The 20,584-nt window shown below is 37.8% G+C and overlaps 1 protein-coding gene across 1 annotated transcript in view; it reads left to right on the top strand.

Moving 5' to 3' along the window:
- Positions 1–20,584, top strand: part of CBLB (Cbl proto-oncogene B) — a 134,132-nt gene that overhangs the window by 30,578 nt on the left and 82,970 nt on the right. Inside the window, exon 2 of the mRNA XM_075194907.1 lies at positions 1,370–1,620. Coding sequence (XP_075051008.1) covers positions 1,370–1,620 — 251 coding nt within the window. The remainder of the gene's footprint in view (positions 1–1,369; positions 1,621–20,584) is intronic.

The raw sequence follows: 20,584 nt of genomic DNA, 5'->3' as shown, positions 1-20,584 counted from the left end.
TATGCACTTCAGTGAATCTTTTTCAAAATACTTTATAAACACCCCTTTATACTGTATTTCTCTTGGAGTACCGTTTTCGTGACCATTAAAGGGTTCATGCAAGTGCCTTCCTCTACCTCTTTTCACTGGGCTTATGAACAATCCCAGAGCTAAAAACGAAATACATTAAGGTATTGACACCGTTTCTAAACGTGTCAAAAGATTTGTCAGGCACTAGTTGCGGTCATAATACAAACAATCTGTGCAGTCATTGTTTGCTGCTTAAACTAATTAAAGCTCAATGTAGGATGTCACTGTGGCACAGTTCACCCTTAATGATAAAGCAGATCACTTGGTAGCAGGGCCGTAACTAGGGCTGTGCGACAGGGGCGACCGCCCAGGGCGCAACGCTGAAGGGGGGCGCAATTTAGGAATATTTTAGGTTAATTTAGTTAAAATTGAGGGCTAGGGGGGAGGCATTTGTCTTTCTCGCCCCGGGAGCTAGAATTCTAAGTTACGGCTCTGATTGGTAGTATTCTGTATAACTGAACTTTGTTACATTAACTTTAGCAGCAGTATCCGCATCATGGGTTATTCTGATACAAAGTAATGGGATGGCAGCATCATGGGTTATTCTGATACAAAGTAATGGGATGACAGCGGTGGTAACATATGAGTAGCTGGTCATTTGTGAGATGCCCTTTAAGCAGGCTAATTAAGGGCTTTGTAGTATGCGGGCCATTTTGTATCCGCTATGCATGGCACTTAGTGTTTGTAACTGTACTGCACTATACTAAGTACACCCTGGGGTCACACTGAAGAAAATAGTTGACACACGTGTGATTGGTCTGTACTAACCTAGAAACCTGACATTCATAATTTCCTAGCGTTTCGAATGCTGGGGGTCAGCCCAGGAGAGTAAAACCAGTTCAAATCAGAAGCCTGATTTGTGTTTCTATTATATTGGATGTTTTGTGATCCTTCCTTCTCTAGGGTGCATGGGTTTGGGCAAATAAAAAACAACTTGTATTTGATTACTTCAGCATATACATTTATTATTCTTTACTTGTTTTTATGCCAGCTGCATCTTGGAGTTTACTACAAATGATAATACATACACTTTGAATATGCCAACTTTGTTTAATTGATTTTTGTCTTTATTTTGTTTTGGTTTATTACTTTATTGTGAACATGGACACAACTTGCCAACTTTAAGTCTTGCTTTGTAGTTATTGTTTTCTATTATTTCAGATTTTATATTCTTTACCATCTCCAAATCTGTTTCTATCATATAAGTAGTTGTATTTTTTTAAACATTCTAGTCACTTGCAGCTATGTAACTGAAATGCATTGTCTTCATTTTTCCTTTTACTTCTTGTTTTTACCCCAGGTAAGATTGTGCCAAAGTCCGAAACTTCAGCTAAAGAACAGCCCTCCATACATACTTGATATTTTGCCTGACACATATCAACATTTGAGACTTATTTTGAGCAAGTATGATGACAACCAGAAGCTTGTGCAGCTCAGTGAGAATGAATATTTTAAAATCTACATTGATAGTCTAATGAAGAAATCAAAGCGAGCAATAAGACTCTTTAAGGAAGGGAAAGAGAGAATGTATGAAGAACAATCACAGGAGAGGTAAGCTTTCTTTTGTTTAGTGAATTGGGTTTTAAAATGTGTCATAAAAGTGCCCTTTTCATTAGTCGATGTCAACTAATCTAAAGCTTCTAATTGTTGTGTTGTAACCTATGTGTATTGTTTACTTATTTAATGGTGTTAGTATTACGTTGCAGAGCAGAAAGTCAAATGTCTTGTTTTCTCTTGATGCTAAAATGTTGCTAGGTTTCTCAGTGCACCAAAAGGGATCTCAAAACAGGAGTGGTCTCCCAAAAATGTATGTGAATAAGCCTGCGGGCTTTGCAAAAGCATACAGTTGTTTTGAATGTAAGGAACCACGTGTTTTGTATCTTATTGGTGGCATGATTTCCGAAAACTGTTTTGTTTTTTCGTTCAGAGTCACTTTTGCATGTTTATACTAGAGTAGTCACCAGAACTTACATAATATACATTATAAAGGGCCAGTTCTGTGGGTAAAAGGGCCGCTGTAACGTGTTATGACTTTCTGACACCGCCCCTCCTAATTTTTCTTTACTCTACCGGACATTGTCAAACCACTTACCAAAGAATTGGTATGTAACTGCTGCTTTTGCTGTGAAATTTAATTGTTTTACTGATACAAACTGCTTGGGAGATTATCAATCTTTTTATTCAAAGCAATAACCAGCTCTACAAATATCTGAGGATGCAACAGTTCTTTAACTCTTTGTTAGAGGATACACAAGTGCTCATACCTGGGCAGCACGGTGGAGTAGTGGTTAGCACTTCTGCCTTACAGCACTGGGGTCATGAGTTCAATACCCGACCATGGCCTTATCTGTGAGGAGTTTATATGTCCTCCCTGTGTTTGCGTGGGTTTCCTCCCACACTCCAAAAACATACTAGTAGGTTAATTGGCTGCTATCAAATTGACCCTAGTCTGTGTGTGTGTTAGGGCAGGGACAGATGTGAGTGAGTTCTTGTACAGCGTTGTGGAATTAGTGGCGCTATATAAATAAATGATGATGAAGATGATGATGCTCAGTGAGTAATATAAACTGGTTTGTTCGCATTCTATACTGTGTAGAGCCAGTTTTTGGGTTTTTTTTCATGTCCATCCACTTTACTTTTGATAATAGGCTGCCTTTTACCAGCAGCTACCTGTAAAGCTTTTGTGTAGCCCTCACATTCAACATTTAGAGCTACATTAACACATTTGTGAAAAGTATGATGTCTTCTAGTTTAAGTTGTAAAGCTATCTGAGTTTTTTGTTGTTTTTTTCTGTCTAAATATTTTCTGACTTGACATACACTATATGGACAAAAGCATTTGGCCACACCTGTTAATTATTAAATTGAGGTGTTCCAATCAGACCCGATGCCAGAGGTGTATAAAATCCAACTTCTAGCCATGCAGTCTCTATTTGCAAACATTTGTGATACAACATGGGTCGTTCTGAAGAGTTCAGTGACTTCAAGCGTGGTACTGTTGTAGGATACCTTTGCAAAAAGACTGTTTGTGAAATTTAATCCCCGTTGGATATTCCACTGACATTTGTAAGGGATATTATTAGAAAGTGGAAGCATTTAGGAACAACAGCAACTCTGCCACGAAGTGGAAGACCACGTTAAATCACAGAGCGCGGTCAACGACTGCTAAGGTGCATGGTGTGTAAAAGTCACCAACGCTCTGCTGATTCCATAGCTAAAAAGCTCTGAACTTCCACTACCATTAATGTTAGCACAAAAACTGTGTGACTGGAGCTTAATGGAATGTTTTCCATGTCTGACCAGCTGAATGCAAGCCTCACATCACCAAGACAAATGCCAAGCGTCAGATGGAGTGGTGTAAAGCATACCGACACTGGACTGTGGAGTGATAAATCTCGCTTCTCTGGTAGTGAGATGGGCGAGTTTGGGTTTGACGGATGCCGGGAGAATGTTACCTGCCTGACTGCATTAAACCAACTGTGAAGTTTGGTGGAGGAGGGATAATGGTATGGGGCTGTTTTTCAGGGTTTGGGCTAGGCCCCTTATCTTCAGTGAAGGGCTATCTTAATGCTTCAGAATAGCAAGTAATTTTGGACAATGCTATGCTTCCAACCTGTGCCTCAGTGCACAAAGCAAGGACTACAAAGACATGGTTTGATGAGTTTGATATGGAAGAACTTGATTGGCCCGCACAGAGCTAGACCTCAACACCATCAAACACCTTTTTGATGGACTGGAACGGAGATTGTGAGCCAGCCACCTCGTCCAACATCAGTACCTGACCTCATAAATGCTCTACAGAATGAATGGGCACAAATCCCACAGAAACACTCCAACATCTTGTGGAAAACCTTCCAAGAATAGTGGAAGCTGTTATCGCTGCAGAAGGGGGACCAACTCCATAGTAAAGTATATGTATTTGAATACAATGTCATTACAGTCCCTGTTGGTGTAATGGTCAAGCGTCCGAATACTTTTGTCCATATAGTGTATATTGTGCTTTCAAGTGGGAGGCACAGGTCAGTTTTGAATGTTAAATTTAGCCTAATGTGATTTCCGGATTGTGCTCCCTAAATTTAACAATTTTCCGCCTGTATGTCTGTACAATTTTTTCATATTTAACATTTTTCACTGTTGCATTTATTGTTCGGAAATCTGTTTGTTTGTAAAGTGCGCTACAGCTCTTGTCTAATTGTTGTTCTCTGTGGTGAAAAACAATACATCCTATTTCAATTATCTCCTGGAAGTAGCTTGCAGTTATACTGAAAACACATAAGATTTTTAGCTTTCTGGCAAAGAGCAACATCTTTTAAATGTGCATTTTTTTTTTAAAATTAAACTTATGCAAAACATGCTTACAGATAATCTATAATAAGAGAAATAAACTTTGTCATAAGGGAGGCTTAGCGAAGTTGTGTACAAACATTTGTGCCTTTCAATAAGCAACTGTATTTGTAACATTTCAAATAGGTCAGAAGCTTCTTACAGTTCTAAATCTTTTTTTTTTTTTTTTCTTAAACTGCACTTGTGGTCTACAAATATCATCATTTATTTATATAGCGCCACTAATTCCACAGTGCTGTACAAAGAACTCACTTGCACCTGTAATACATTTTTGTACTTGACTTAGTTGCTGCAAAGTAAGTGTTAAAGCTGCACTCTGACTAGAGTGAAAAAATGGTCACCGGAGCCATGGGGACTGTCCCATCATAATCAGCTATTTATATAGTGCCACTAATTCCACAGCGCTGTACAGAGAGCTCACTCACATCAGTCCCTGCCCCATTGGAGCTAACACTCTAAATTCCCTAACACACACACACACACATTGACTATGGTCAATTTAATAGCAGTCAATTAACCTACTAGTATGTTTTTAGATTGTGGGAGGAAAGCAGAGCATCCGGAGGAAACCCACACAAAACTCCACACTGATAAGGCGATGGTCGGGAATCAAACTCATGATCCCCGTGCTGTGAGGTAGAAGTGCTAACCACTAAGCCACCGTGCTGTCCGTACAAATATCACAAACATTCCAAAATAACGCTGGGTCACTATAGTTTTTGTACTTTAAACTCCCAAAAAGTTGTTAGTTTCCTAGTCAATAAAAGCCTGTAAGTTTTAGTGACATCTATAATCTGTTCATAATACTGATCACAAATCCTGCACACTTCAGGCTATGGGCCTGATAATGCAGCTTGTGTGGACCCATAACTATTTGCAGCAATGTTTATAATCCGGGTATAAATCATTATGAAAGAGACAGATGATAACCACACATTTAAGCCACTAGCCATCATCTGTGGATATCTTCCAACTGCAATAACGTTCTTTAGTGACGCCAGAAGTAATCTGTCTGCTCCGCATCTCATCCAGTTTGGCCACTTGCATATGACCAAATTGTTCTCTGACCCTGAAGTTTGGAATGAGCTGCAAAACCATACCATTCTTCTACATTCATGCTTTTATTTGTCCTTTTTGTTTTTTTTACTGTAGCACACATTATATGTCCTTATTAGCCCACTTTAGTAGTTCTGATAAAATATCTTCATATTGACGAGTGTTGCCTTTTACTACATTAGGAAAAGGATGCCAGAAATTGCAGCGATCAGTGAGAAGATTTGGTGGTAGGCGGTATATATATGTGTGTAGATATAAACCAGCTCCCTTTTAGTAACTATTGCATATAAGAAACGTAAATAGCTACATAGTTAATTGATACAGTTTTATGACCACATAAGGCTTAACACAGATGTCCAGTAATGTAAACTGCAGCAGGTATATTGTATAGATCCAGACAGACTTAACACTGTTAGACATGCTGTAATTCGGTTGTGCAATATTTGGAAACCACATCCATAGCCACAACGGCTGAAATATACCTCAAATTGTAGAGTAGTAAACTACACTTTATTGCATTTGATGCTTATTTTTAAAGTCCCTTTCATACATTGCTATTTAAGTCGAATACAACTATGTAATATAATCCAAAGAATGCTCACATACATCTAAAGAAAATACTCTTTGAACAGGTACAATCTCAGTATTCCCGCAGCAAATCTTTTCTTCCTAGACTTTATCTGAATTGTACGCATCTGGTTTAGAAACTCGAAACTCTTTCTGTTGGAGAATTTGGCTACATAAGTGTTGCAGGCTATAGATCTGTTCCTTAAAGTGTACCTGCCACACAAAGGAGTCGGCCATTGATGTAAACCAATATTCAAAAAAATTATCTGCCATCAATTCTCTAGTAACTGTGGTATGATGCAGTTTGCTCCTATTCAATTAATAGGATGGAAAAAAATAATATAATTTAGCGATAACCGCTTCAAGTCAAGTGTGCACTTATTTAGGAGCCAATCAGATAAGGAGTTAGAGATAAAATTGTATGGTGTGTTTGTTAAGCTACACCCACATTGGTTAAAATATGGACACAGATCTCTGAAAAGCAAATGATAATGTTTTTATCTATTTTTATGAGGTTGTGATGTAATTTTAAAGGATGGATTTATACATACTGGAAATCTAAAATAAGCATATGTTGTGTATTTTGTATGCATTACACATTTTTATGACTTTCCCAATGAGCTACTGCTTTCAGTGTGTGCTGAAGGGTTGTCTTAGTGATGGGCAGGCATCCCAGACCTGTATAATCACTAGTGATCGTAAATTATTGATGATCACACTCTCTTCTGACCTGGCTATTTTGTGGACAGTCATTGCTTCTTTTGATAATATCTGTACCAATTTTCTTTCGTTCATTTTAACAACTGGGGATATATTTGTTTATTATGATCATTCATTTGGGGCATTTTTTTATATCCTCATGTTACCACAGTGCAAAATTTATGACCCCTCACAATATTTTTTTCTAATGCAGCTTCCTACTTATTTGAGCCATGCAATCTTGAGTTTTTATCAGTCACATCATAATCATTACACTGTGTGATATAGCCAGGAATTAATCAACCCGCTTTATGAGTGCTTAAATAACGGAAAGTGTTGTACCAGTTGCTAGGCAGCAGTATTTGAACAAAGCGACAACCGAGATGTTAACTGGCATGTCCACTTTGTGTGGGCATTAACGAGGTACATTCCTTTATTTGTCCTATAGTTTCTTGGCAAAATAAAATAGAGAATTTTCAAAGCGTGTTATCATCACATCTCTTCTACTATGGAGTATGTTTATCATTTTGTTTATAATAGTCGTATAAAGGCTAAAGTCATTGTGAAATATTCACATTTAATTGTTTTACTTCTCTTTGTAATTTGGTGCACCCATTGCTTGTTTCTTTTTGTTCAGTATAGAAATTATGTTTTATAGAAAATGTCCCGTCCCCACCTCGGTTAATGTAAAATATTCAGGCTGACCTCATGGAGAGACAAGGAGGTCAGCCAGGATTGGTTAAGGCGGCTGGTCTATCCACCCTCCACAACTGTATTTAAAAGTAAAAAAAGGACATGTAAACTGTACGTTTTTGTGGAATACTTAAGTGCATTTGGAAAAGCTCTGCTAACAACTAACCGACCAAAAAAAAAAAGCTGTTGGGTAATGTTTTTTCCCTTTGGCGATGCCAGCCCCTGCATTGCTGTGCTTTCATGAACAACAGATTAAAACATTTTAATCCTTCCCCTTGCTGTCCTGCATTGAGCCAAGAAATCCTGATCCATAGTAAACAGTCACTAAGGATTCAGCAAGAATAACCAGCAAAGCGGTCCTGCAGGAGTTACATCTTTCCAAAAGGCGTGAACAGATCCAGATGCTAGTAAAAGAGCCTGGTGCTGGCAGTGATTGGTGTATAGTCTAGTAGTTTCTGAAAGTGGATTAGTGTCTGTGTATGTGTGTGTGTATGTGTGTGTGTGTGTGTGTGTGTGTGTATGTGTATATATCCACTTTCAGAAACTACTAGACTATACCCCAGCTGTTCTATATAGCTGTTTTAAGCTGCAAATATATATAGCTGCAATGTGATGTTACCTAGATGCTGGGGTTATTACCAGATGTACTCAAGGAAGGTCCCAACATAGTGCCAAATCTGGTTCAACCGGTTCATTTATCTTTTGACTTATTTATACCACCCTTCCCTTCATTTGGGCTCTATTTATAGTTAATGTTTTATCTAAGGCTTCATGTAATTTTCTTAATGCACTTCTTTATGTCACAGTGTACACAACACAATTCAAATTTGTGCAGCATTTAGTTATGAGTGCTTTGTATTTCCTTTGTGCGTTGGCATGTTAAATAAAACAAGTGGACATAATTTTTTGACATTTTGAACTTATGATAGCTGTGACAGGAGGGGCTTATTCTGACACCCTGTCAATTTACCAGCTATATGGGGTTTTGCTAGATGTCAGTATAGATGTCAGTAAGTGTCACTGACCACTCCTACTGGCGCCGTTTAGTGTAACCAGCCTCTCACTGACTGCAAGTGTCAACTCAACACCAGCTGTGGGAGGGTATCGCTGCCACCACCAGGCTTGTTCACTAGCCCCTATAACAACTGTAGGTTATGCTGGCTAATTTCTCCTGACTTTAGATCAGGACTGCTGGGTAGCAGAGAGCGTGCTGAGGCAGAATGATGGGCTCAAGTGTAGCGTGGTTTAAGAGTTGTTAACATTACTGCCTTAATGCTCTGTGTTGTGGGTTTGGTTCCAACTAGGACCCTATCTGTGTGAAGTTTGAGTGTTCTCCCTGTGTTTGTGTTTTTCATAAGTAGTTCTATGTGCATTTGATGAAACTGAAAAGGGTATAAATAGGAGGCTGTTTTTTTTAAATGCAAAAATATTTTTTCACTTTTTCTCCACTATGAACGCTGCACATAATATGAGACAGGGCTTGATCTCGGTGCAGAGGCAGCTCTACTAGTCCTCACTATTGGGTAGGAGGCTCCCTTTTTTCCATTGTCTTTATATAGAGCATTACCCTTCGGTAGAGATGAACAAAATTTTCAAAACTATTTTTGCAGATACTCACCTCATTCTGTAAAATTTCTCACGTATTAGTGGCAGAATTTGGCTTTGTGTTCCCAGTGATATTCTAACCACACCACAGAGCAGAATGAATTGAGCTTTCTCATCCAATATGTATTTATAGACTATAAATTCTATGAAGTTACAAGTACAGTGCGGAATGACATTCCACAAAGGTTGAAGCAGAAGCAAAATGTGAAATATGGATTACCAAAATTTTGCTCCTCAAATTTAAATGTGAAAATTATGAAGCAACTTTATTCTTCTTTAGCCTACAGCATTTTTTAAAAGAGGCCCTGTCCTCTATGTTAAAAGCCTGTACCAGACAAAAAATTATCAAGTGTGCTAAAAGTATCCCAAGCAGGCAGGGCCTGATTAAGCAATAGGCTGATCTGGCTGCTGCCTAGGGTGCTGGATCCTGGGGGGTGCCCAGAGCTGATGGAATTTTTTTTTTCCCTACCTTAAATGTTTGTTTTATTTGTTTTTAACTTTGGTGGCTGGGCTGGCTTGGCTTGCATCATCAGGGGCCCTTATCGGTCTTACGGTGGCCAAACCAACAATCACAATTGTAGACAGGCAGTATATCCAATTTCTCTTATCTGCCTATCAGTGCGCTGCGGTTCTTAGTATGGTCTTGTGAGATAAGCATTACAACATCTCACAAGGCCGATTGAGATCCGTCTGCTGTAAGCCATTGAATTTGCTGCCATGCTGCCTGTCCCCAATGAAGCTAGCTGCAGTGCTGGAGCCTGGAGAAGGAGTAGGGCCTGATCAGCGAGACAAATGTAAGTGATTAAGGGTTACATTAAATGGTGGGGTTGAGGAGGTGGGGGTAATAAAATGTCTGAGGTGTGGTGAAATAGCTGAAGGGGCTCTGGAATTGGCTGAGGGAGCACATTTAAAAAAAAAAAAAGTAGTTTCTTGTGGGGTAGGGGTCATGATCTCTGCACTGTGTGGCGGTCAGAAGGATGTTCTCGTTGGGTTCTATGGTTCTAAAAGGCTAAATGCTAGTAAGATGAGGATCGTAGATGTTTGTATTTAACTATAGCTCTTTGAAACCAATTAATTATATATTTTGTCTGTATATGCCTGTGCTATGGGGTAGGTTTTTTTGTTTTTTGTTTTTTTTTCCTGGCCATAATGGAGTGGAGTGTGTTGTGTTTGAACTAAAAAGCCTATCCATTCAAAGGGGGGTATTCAATTGTTAGCGAGATCGCTGAAATACTCGCGCTCCAAAAATATTACCGTTAATACGGTAATATTGCGCGTAAATACCGTTAATACGGTAATTTACTCGCTGGATTTCAGCTCGCAGCTCAGGGAGCTGCGAGCTGAAATTCAGCGAGATATTACCATATTAACGGTAATATTTTTGAAGCGCGAGTATTTCAGTGATCTCGCTAACAATTGAATACCCCCCAAAGATTTATAACATTTTGCATTATAATCAATTTTGGAAATTTTTAAAAATGATCCCAGCTTTCTAGATTCCAAACAAATGTCAAGTAAGCTGCAAGGACAGGTAAGCGTGAACAGCACAGTCTGTCTAAATTTGAATGCTATAAATTACTCTTGAATATTTATATTCAGGAGTATTCCTATATGCCTAAATATTCATTAATGGGTTCTAAATAAATGATTTAAATTATATGCTCCCTGTGTGCATTAATTGGTGGTTGTACATGTGCAGTATGAAATTTCATTTGTTGCTAAATACAAATATAAACATGAGGGGGGGGGCACTACTTCTGCTATAACATAGGGAGGCTGGAACCTTTAATTAGGGCAGTGTGGTGGCATGGTCAATAGTGTTGCTGCGTGACTGCTCTGGGCCCATGGGTTTGATACTGAACTGAACTATGCATGTCTAAAGCTGGGTACACACTACAGAAAACTTCTCCCGATGTGATATCGTTAATGATATTAACATTGACTGAAAGTCCTGATGTTTACCAAAAAAACTGCAGCCCAAACACACCTCAATGGACCATACACCAGTCTCAATGCACCTTGACAAAATTTGAAAAGTGAGACGGTTCAAGCACTGTTGGTTCCTTAAAGAAAAAAAAATACAAAGTGTTCCAAATATATCATTGGAAATAATGTGCTATGACAAATAGAATAATCTTGATGTGTCTAGGTGAAGTTATATTCATATGTTAAAAATTGGTCATGTGAACGAAAACAAAAAATATCGCGTTTCAGCTTAGCCTTTTTCAAGGTGGATCAAGATTGTAAGTTGAAACGCGTTGGGGGATGAGAAAGGTACTGCCATAATAGCTATCTGCCAGAACTAACATCTTTGGAGCTTGTTTTCATCATCCGGCACTCAGACGCCCCGGGGAAGAAAAGATCCTATTGTCACTGCATGATCAATTTGACTCCTCTGATAGGAGTTATTTGTACATCTGTATTGGAAATTTGATGTGTTTTTAAATTGTTATTGTAAATGTGAGTATAATCTATTATTGATTTAAAACATAATTTTAAACTGTATTACACAAGATCCCCTTTTCCTTTTTCTATGTTTACTTCCATGAAAATAGACATGAACTATGAGGGGGCAGATGTAATAAGGAGTACTCTATAATTGGCAAAAAGAGACCGACTGGTCAAGACTTTCAGAAAATAGAACTCTGGTGAGTTTAATACATCTGGGGGAAGCAGATGTGGCGGATGATTTTGGAGCACAGAGTGAAGAATACCACTTTTATATATTGAATTGGAATTATTTTGTATACACAATAGTTGTATGGTATATAAATATATTTGTATTGACTGTATTACACTATTTTGGATATTTTTTGTTTTCGTTCACATCACCAATTTTTAACAACTTATGAAAATAAGAAGACCTCGGCACATTGAGAAAATTTAAGTGTATTTTATTTTATTATATTTTTGTCACAGCACATTATTTCCAATGATACATTTGGAACAATATTTGTCATTTTTTTCTTCGAGGAACCAATAGCACTTGAACTGTCTCACTTTTCAATTTTGAAAGTCCCAATGAGCATGCAAATTCATGTGTACACACCTACACTATTTACCTTCAGATCTGTGATCTTCATCTCTCATAGCCATCGTGACTCTGCCCACTCTATAGAAATCTGTCTATACTGGTGGTAGTGAGTGCATACACACTTTCACATTTGCCAAACATCATTTCATTGTTGATTTGTGATTTTTAGTCAGTTAATCAAATCAAATGATACAATGTGCTTTGGTACGATAAAACATGATTGTGGGAGCGTACACACTAATGCAATATCAGACCTAAGTCATTTATCGTGTGATTGGCACGATGATTGGTTGATCCTGTAGTGTGTACCCAGCTTTACATCTGGGTACTCCAGTTTCCTTCCACAGTCCAAAAACTTAATTGGCTTAATTGTCTTCTGACAAAATGGTCCTTTTATATGGGTTTGTGGTAAAGAATTTATACAGTACTCTAAGCTCAATTGGGGACTGAGACTGATGTAAATGATTTAACATTTTCTGTAAATCTCTGAGTAATATGGTGGTGCTATGTAATAAAGGTTTATAATATGTCCCTCGTCCACCTGCAATTCTACTGGATGCTGATGTATCTAACTGGTGTAAAGGTATTGGTATAATTAGCATGCTAAACATCCTAATTACTATGGTGCTTCTGGCGAATCGAGAGTTGGTATTTTTATTTTCTAGCTACAGACTATTCAAAGCCTATGTTTAAGTGGTGACTGGTGATTATGGGTCCTCTTTCATTTTTTTTTTTGTTATCTCTTTAGTAATGTTTTACATTTTCTCCTTATCAACTCCTTTGATCATGTTCCTCTTTTTTGTGATTTTTTTTTTTTTCTATTACACATACTGCAAAACTTTTTTGTACCAGTTCCTCTTGTATATCAAAGCTGAATTGTCTATAGAATTTGTTATGCAAAGTTTTAAACGTAAAGATGCATGTGATTCTAGAAGCAAAGTAACACCTGTATTTAAGTGTTAACCCTTTCTACGATATAGGTCAGCATGGTGGCTTCAGCACTGAGGTCATGAGTTCGATTCCCAACCTTGGCCTTAACTGTGTGGAGTTTGCATGTTCTCCCCATGTTTGCGTGGGATTCTTCCGTGTGCTCCTTCCATGTGCTCTGGTTTCCTCCCACACTCCAAAGACATGCTAGGCGAATTGGCTTCTATTAAATTGACCTTTTGTTTCTCGGTGAGTGTGTATGTTAGGGAATCTAGACTGCAAGTTCCAATGGGTGCAGGGGCTGATGTGAGTGAGTTCTCTGTACAGTGCTGCTGAATTAGTGGCGCTACATAAATAGCTGATGATATTCTGTTTAATGTTTTTAAGTTTGGCATACATAAGTTAAGGTTTCATTTCATTTATGTGAATGTGTTACTGTTTCTACACAGTGAATCTCATTTAGTGGTGGATATAAATGTGTATGCGAAGAAATGCTTTCGCACACTCCTGCTTCTATGTGTGCATTTTGAGTTTGTCTTAACACACTTCCAACTTAAAATAGAGCTGTATCCAGAGCAAAGCTGCAATATTGTCAACATGTAAGATTGCACCAGATTTATGCACTACAGAAGCAACTGTGTGTTTAACTGGCATGTGCACACTGCACTTTAACAGGAACGCCCCCAATCTGCACCTCCAGGTTCAAGGGACCATCAGTGCAAGATACTAATTACAGATGCAATTTGTGCTCATGTGCAGTGCGACAAATTTTACAAAGTTATGTTTAATGCTGAGGTCTAGTGGGAATATATTCTTCCATTTGTATATCGCTTGAACTGAAATTAACGTTCTGTCTTCATTATGATATTTGAAGTAAGGAAATACAAATACAAATTATATATTCTCGTAAAAACAAATATTCAGTATGTTAATCTAAAATATATAGTCCTTTGGGCTTAGTCCATAATATTGCAAACTTCTGCAGCAGCCCTTCCTTACTAGTCAGACTCTGAAACTTTAAAGCAAGTCCTGGGGGAGTTCTGGATGGTGTATTCTTCTTTTTTTTTTGTTAAGAAAGTACATTAAAATCGCTTTTATATCTTGCTCATCAATGAATGGAGTGCAATAGCGTGCACACAGTTCAATACCGATCGCCTTTAGTCCTTCTCTAGACAATGTTATCTTGATTGTTGTGTTTTTAAGCCCCTCCCTCTATCTGTGCGTAAACCAGACCAGCATCAGCACATCAATTCAGACTCTTCGATATATTCTCGGTTTAAAGTTTAATGTGTGAAATAAATTAGATCAGGTGGTTAAGACTTGCCTTAATTTTAAGTCTAGCCTATCCCAAGTGAATTAGTACCATCTGTACTATGTTGCTTCCACAACGTGCGACCAATACAGCCCCCCAAAACAATGGTCCTTACATTCAGAATGTTTACACAATAAGCCACCATATGAAACACAGAAAATTACAAACCCAAAAACGTACTGTTTGGTCACAACCCATATATATTGTAAAAACAGGCACACTAGAACATTAGTTATTTATACACTTAAAACCATATTACTGAATTTTGTGGTGACAAAAAAGACACTTAATGATGGTAGTGGTCAGTGGATGACACGAGTGGTGAAGCAGAAGTTCATGAAAAGAGGGCCCACCAACCTTAAAATAATAAAATTGTTTAAAAAAAAAATAACAATCATGTTACAGCACGCTACCCAGGTTGTGTACAAAGTATTTGTGTCTGTTTAAGGAACCTGTGTCGCTCAGCCATTGTGGACCTACAAGAGGGCATTCTATGATTTAGTACACAAGCCCATGTGAGATTCTTTCAGAGATATGCAACCTGTGCTCTCAGTTGTTGTGGAATTTAATGTCCCAGAGCTTTATTCTACCAGCCATTTATTTGTTTGTTTTTTTGTTTGTTTGTTTTTTCAAATGCTTCTGTTACAATGCTTGCTGGAAGCTGCACTCCCTCCCTTCACTAGCACATTGTCATTTTGTTTAAAAAAAAAGAAAAAGAAAACATTTTTAAAAACTGGCACCCACCACTGCTGAATAGAGGATCTCCCTCTTTACCAGGTTCCCCCATCTCTAACCATTGGTTTTACACACACCTAGATTACCCACAGAACCCTAGTGTTGACCCCTAGTGCCATGATTCGTGACCTTTTTTGTGGATTCGCACCCCCTTGAAAAATATTTTCAGATTTTTATTTAAAAAAATACTTTTTCATACATATTTATTAAAATTCAACTTTGAGAATGCAGTCTGCTTAAATTATATGTACATTTTGCTGTTGATTAATGATAATATCCTTGAAGCTTTGTTTTTTTCTGTTTTGTTTCTTTTAGAAATTGCCACATGCATGGTATCACTCATATTTAGGTGGTTTCGGGCCATTGTTTTTATATGCAGAAGTGATGAAAAGGTGCTTGGTGTGAAATGACACTGACCACACAGAGCAATCTCTTTGAACAATGATTTAACTAATTACTTATATGATCTACAAATCTATAGTGAGGATAACCTATTGTATACATAATGAGAGGTATTGGTAGGAAAGTTGTAATAGAGGCTTTCATTGCAACAAAGAAACAAATGTACTGATCTAGCACAGTGTATCTCTTTTCTCTAGGGGGAACAAATGGAGGGTCATGTGGGCAATATTGGGGTGCCTGTAGGGTGTTGTTAGAGGGACCCAGGTGCCAAGGGAAGACATCCATTCAGCACTGGTGGCTTCCTTTCTCTTATAAACAAAATACCAATGCAACTCCTTCTTTTCTAAATGTAAAGAGGGCAGTTAAAATAAGTTAAACAATAAAAAGGTTGGCATTGAAATGAAATAAATATTTTGTTGTTAATTGTTGGGGAATATCAAAGAAGCCGAGAGGCACTGACACAGTTGCAAAAGGCCACATTGTAATAATTACGTCCTTGGCTACCTGGAAACGAGCCTGCAAATACCTAATGGTTATGCACATGACCAAAAAAAGGTTACAAACTGCAAATATGTAGAATCAAGTTGCTTTCCCCTCTTTAAAGTAGCTAAGGCATTGTATTTTGTTATGTCTACACTGGATTATCAGTGTTTAAAACCTGTAGTTGAATTCTTGCTGTGATCAGGTCAAAACAAAGATGGACAAAGATTGAGCTGCATGACTGAGTCATAAAAGGGGGTCTTGTTGGTAGGACATACATTTTGCTTTACCCATGTCTGCAAAAACACAATCTTCTAGCCTTGTCAAATCTTATCAGTCTGATTTTGATCAGGCAGTTTGATTTAATTTTATTTTTATAATGGATTGCCCGCCTAATCTGATAGGATGTTTGGTCTTAACTCCTGATCCACAGTTGTAAGGTGTATGCAAATCTCAATGCAGTTATGAAATGAAACAAATGTGTGGAACATTGCTTCCTGCTGCTTAGTAAATTGACTCCTGTGTATTGGAAAAAAAATGTATTTGCAATGCAAACCAGTAACTCAATAATTTTTTAAAGCTACAAAGAGCATGACCCCATTCTTTTAGAGTAGTGTGTTACCAACAGCATTCTTTGTTTTGTATGTGACAATAACCGTCTGATAGTTGAAAGCTGCAGGACAAACTGTTGGCATACAGCTGTACATGTAGAGCTACAATATATATTGTGTATTTTTGCATATAGCGGCAAAATGTACATTTACAGATTTTATTATTTCTCAGCCTCAAATAAATGAATACATGTAACTTTTCTGCACTTCATGACTTTGTTTATATTTTAAACTGAATTTATATTGGTTATAGTTAGTGATACAAAGAATATATCCCAGTGTTGGCCGTTCTGTTTTTACCAATAAATGTGCAAGTGGCGCATGGTCCCCAAGTGATTGTAGAGCTGCAACAGCCTCAATGATTGTTGTTACTTTGGGCAACCTGTGATGCAAAGAACCCATTTTTGCAAGTGCTCTCCCACATGGGTTGTGGTTGTTGGTCCCTGGATGACCAATAACTGGGGATCCTGTGTTGTCGTCAGTAATCTCATCTTGTTTGGTTAAGTGATTTGTGCAAACTGAATGCTGCATGTTGAATGCAGATGCCATATTTAATGCATCAACCAGCATCACCCTGGCTGAAGTGATGACTGACATACTGCTCCTCCCTGTGTGAAATGAGCAAATCTACTTTCATTATTGACACGACCCAGTACTTCTATTTTCATTTTACTACTTAATAAAAGTGTGTTTTTCCCCTTTCGATCTGCTGTACCAAAATTATTATTTTTTTTTTAACTTTTCCACCTTCCCCTTTGCTTCCCCAGTCCCCCCCCCCCCCCCCACACACACCTCTTCATACATGCGCTACCTCTGTATACAAAATGTGAGATGTTACAGGAACCAGAATTGTTGGCAACCTTAAAAATGATAAAAATCAAAACATTAGTAGTAGTTAGAACTGCTAAGTAAGCATATGATTTAAGCAATAATTATTGCCTTGTTGCTTTGCAATTGAGATTCCCCATCATTTATGCATGCAGATTGCAAATTACTGCATTTGTGGACACATTTTGTCACACTTACTATACCATGCCTGTTCAAATAATTTATATAGTTGCTCTGTTGACACCAGTGAGCTTTTTGAGAATGTAATTGCGCCCATTCATGATCAATCTACCACCCCTTTCACCTGAAGCCTAGGCACGGTTCATCTGGTGCACCCAGCTACCATTCAACAGAATATATTCAGACCTACGGCTACCCCTGTGTGCTCCTATAATTATACTTTAGTCTTTAGCCCTTTTGTGACAAGTGGTGGCAGCAGAGCTAGGTTTTTAGGGCTCTCTTTGCAACCCCATGCTTAAGGGTCAAGGCTCTGCCTTGTCTTTTTCTGAACCCTTTTAACCCTCCTATGACAATCATAATTTTATATGTAGGAATTTTTTCAGCATAATAGGGGTTTTCATTTTCATTTTTGTCTTATGTGCAACTATATTAACTCCAACCTTTTAGTTTGATCTCCAGTTATTTTTTGTTCTTACCAACTCTATAAAACAATGCAATCTAAACTATGTTCTTTTATTTTACATGAATTATACAAATGCCCATAGTTTAAATGCTGTTTATTCAAGTCTTAAATTATGGTTGTTTAAATCTAAAAGTGGAACATTTATGTTTCTTGTCAGTATGTGTAGACCACATTTATTCAGTTGAAATGTAATTAACTTAAAAGGCAAAAAAAAAAATCCATAGAAATAAACAGCACGACCTAATAATACTCTATTTTCTGTGGAGCGACTCTTAATATATTTGTTGCAAGCATCAAAGAAACTAGTGTGTGTATAATGAAAAGAAAACCCACGTTACTCCAAGATCCACATTGTTCATGCATGTGACAAAAGAACCCCAAAAGCCAATAAATGCTCCTAAGTTGGGAGCCTAATGTAGAATGCCTCTTTCTGCAAACAACTTAAAGTTACACTACAGATGCAAAAGAAAAACCTTCCACTCAAAGGAGGGCTGATTTTTGGCCCAGAAGGCAAGACTCGACTCATCAGCCTATTTTAAAGGAAAAAAAAATGCAGGTGGCCCTGTGACCCAGCCCAAGGTAGCCCAGTATGGGACCAGCATGGGGGACATGTTCAGAAGCACCTTCTAGAAACACAATCATTGATTTCTTAGTGAATAATGCAATCGATCAATCTGTGAAAGATTGGTTTAGTAAATGAATCTTGGAAAGCGATAAAAGTGTGTTCAGACACTCTAGATGAATCCAAAAAAACAATGAGATGAGAGACAACAAAACACAACTTTTATGTAGGTACAAGCGTTAGTATGAAATGGTCCATTATTTTCAGTCTCTTTGACTGGTTTACTTATAACCCTTTTTAAATCAATAGGCACATCTAAAGTTGTAGATCCACTTATGGGAGTTTGCTCCACAAGCTATGTAAATGTTTGTGTATTTACGTGTGTATGTATATACACATGTATGTGTGTGTGTGTGTGTATATATATATATATATATGTATATGTGTATATGTTAACCCGTGCATGATACTCATGCATTCTAGTCAAATCAAGCTACTTAAGGTGTTAAAAAGGTTCTTGTCATGCATTTGGGCCATAGCCCTGGCCTCCTCAGGGGAAGAGCGTTACTTCCCGACATAAGCGCCCTTTTTTAACGTGGTTTTGTCCACATGTCACCACCTCATCATTCTTCTCCATCACCTCATCCTTCATTTTCATCGCCACATCTATCCAGATGTCTATCCAGACACAGGGACCTCTCTCAGCGGTCCTGAGTATCACACTCCTCTCGCTCTGTCACCCCCGGCAACCACCAACCACTCCCAACTGTCACCCCCGGCAACCACCAGCCACTCCCCACTGTCACTTCTCCTTCAAGAAATATATATATATATTTTTTTAAATCTTTATAAACACTTTTAACAATTAACAAATTAAATTAACAAATTAAAAACATCTTAGTATACCAAATTTCAGCCCTTTCTGAATTTTTTTTTTCCACACACACTAAGAATTTAGTAGGTCAGTGTATAACTCCGCCCAGCAGGTGGCGCTGCAGCTTGGTTTTATTTTTTCCACACACAGACAGACTAACACATGCCACTAGACATTTATATTATAGATATATATATATATATATATATATATATATATATATATATATATATATATATATATATATATAATTTGTTGTCATAGATTTCACCGGAGCGGAGTTCCAGCACCTTTTTTTCGACTGATTTTCCAAGTTTTAAAAAACTTTTGAATATTTGATGTGTGGTCCACGTGGACTTGAATCGTCCTGTCAAGCGTGGCAAGTCGGCAGCAAAATCATTAAAACGGTGCATGCGGGCTGCTTGTGTGTCGTGTTTGATGCATGCGTACATCGTCCACGCTGGTTGTGATGGCACTGCTTAGCTTGTGGCGCTGCTCAGCTTGTGATTGGTCGTGTGGTCACGCGCTGGGTGCTTGCTGCGGGCGGCGACCATTATGTTTCGTTACACATCTGACGTGTGTGTGTGTGTCTGTGATATGAGGTCCGGCACCTTTTTTCTTGCAAAAAAAGCACTGTTTGTGTGTGTGTGTCTGTATGTATGTATGTATATTTATACATTTTTATGTGTGTGTATATATTTATATATTTTTATTGGGTTTTGCAAAGGAAACATTCTAAAGATAATGCACAATGAGAATTATATTATTAGTTAGCTCCTGATTTATTTATATATGTATAAAGTGTAATACATTCAGATTCTAATAGGAGCATGTATACAATATTATTTGAAACAAAACTATTAGGGAATTTGAGCATTTGCACAAATGTTTAATAATTATGCACAATAGATTTGTACAAGTTTATCATTTATCATAGCTTTAAGATTTAAGAACCTCTATTGTATTTGCAAGAATGTTTTGTGAGGAGTTCTGCCTTGCTGTTTTATCATTGTGCCATTGTCTTTTTTTATTCAGTAATATTTACTGGTTATAGGAACATAAATGTAGCATACTTCAAACCTTAAAGATGCAGAGGAAGTTGAATAGCTCAAGATCAAGGGAACTAGATGTGTCTTAGAGTGTA

This window comes from Mixophyes fleayi, chromosome 2 (assembly GCF_038048845.1).
Source record: "Mixophyes fleayi isolate aMixFle1 chromosome 2, aMixFle1.hap1, whole genome shotgun sequence".
Classification (NCBI taxonomy): Eukaryota; Metazoa; Chordata; class Amphibia; order Anura; family Limnodynastidae; genus Mixophyes; species Mixophyes fleayi.
This window is presented reverse-complemented; position numbering and strand designations above follow the sequence as displayed.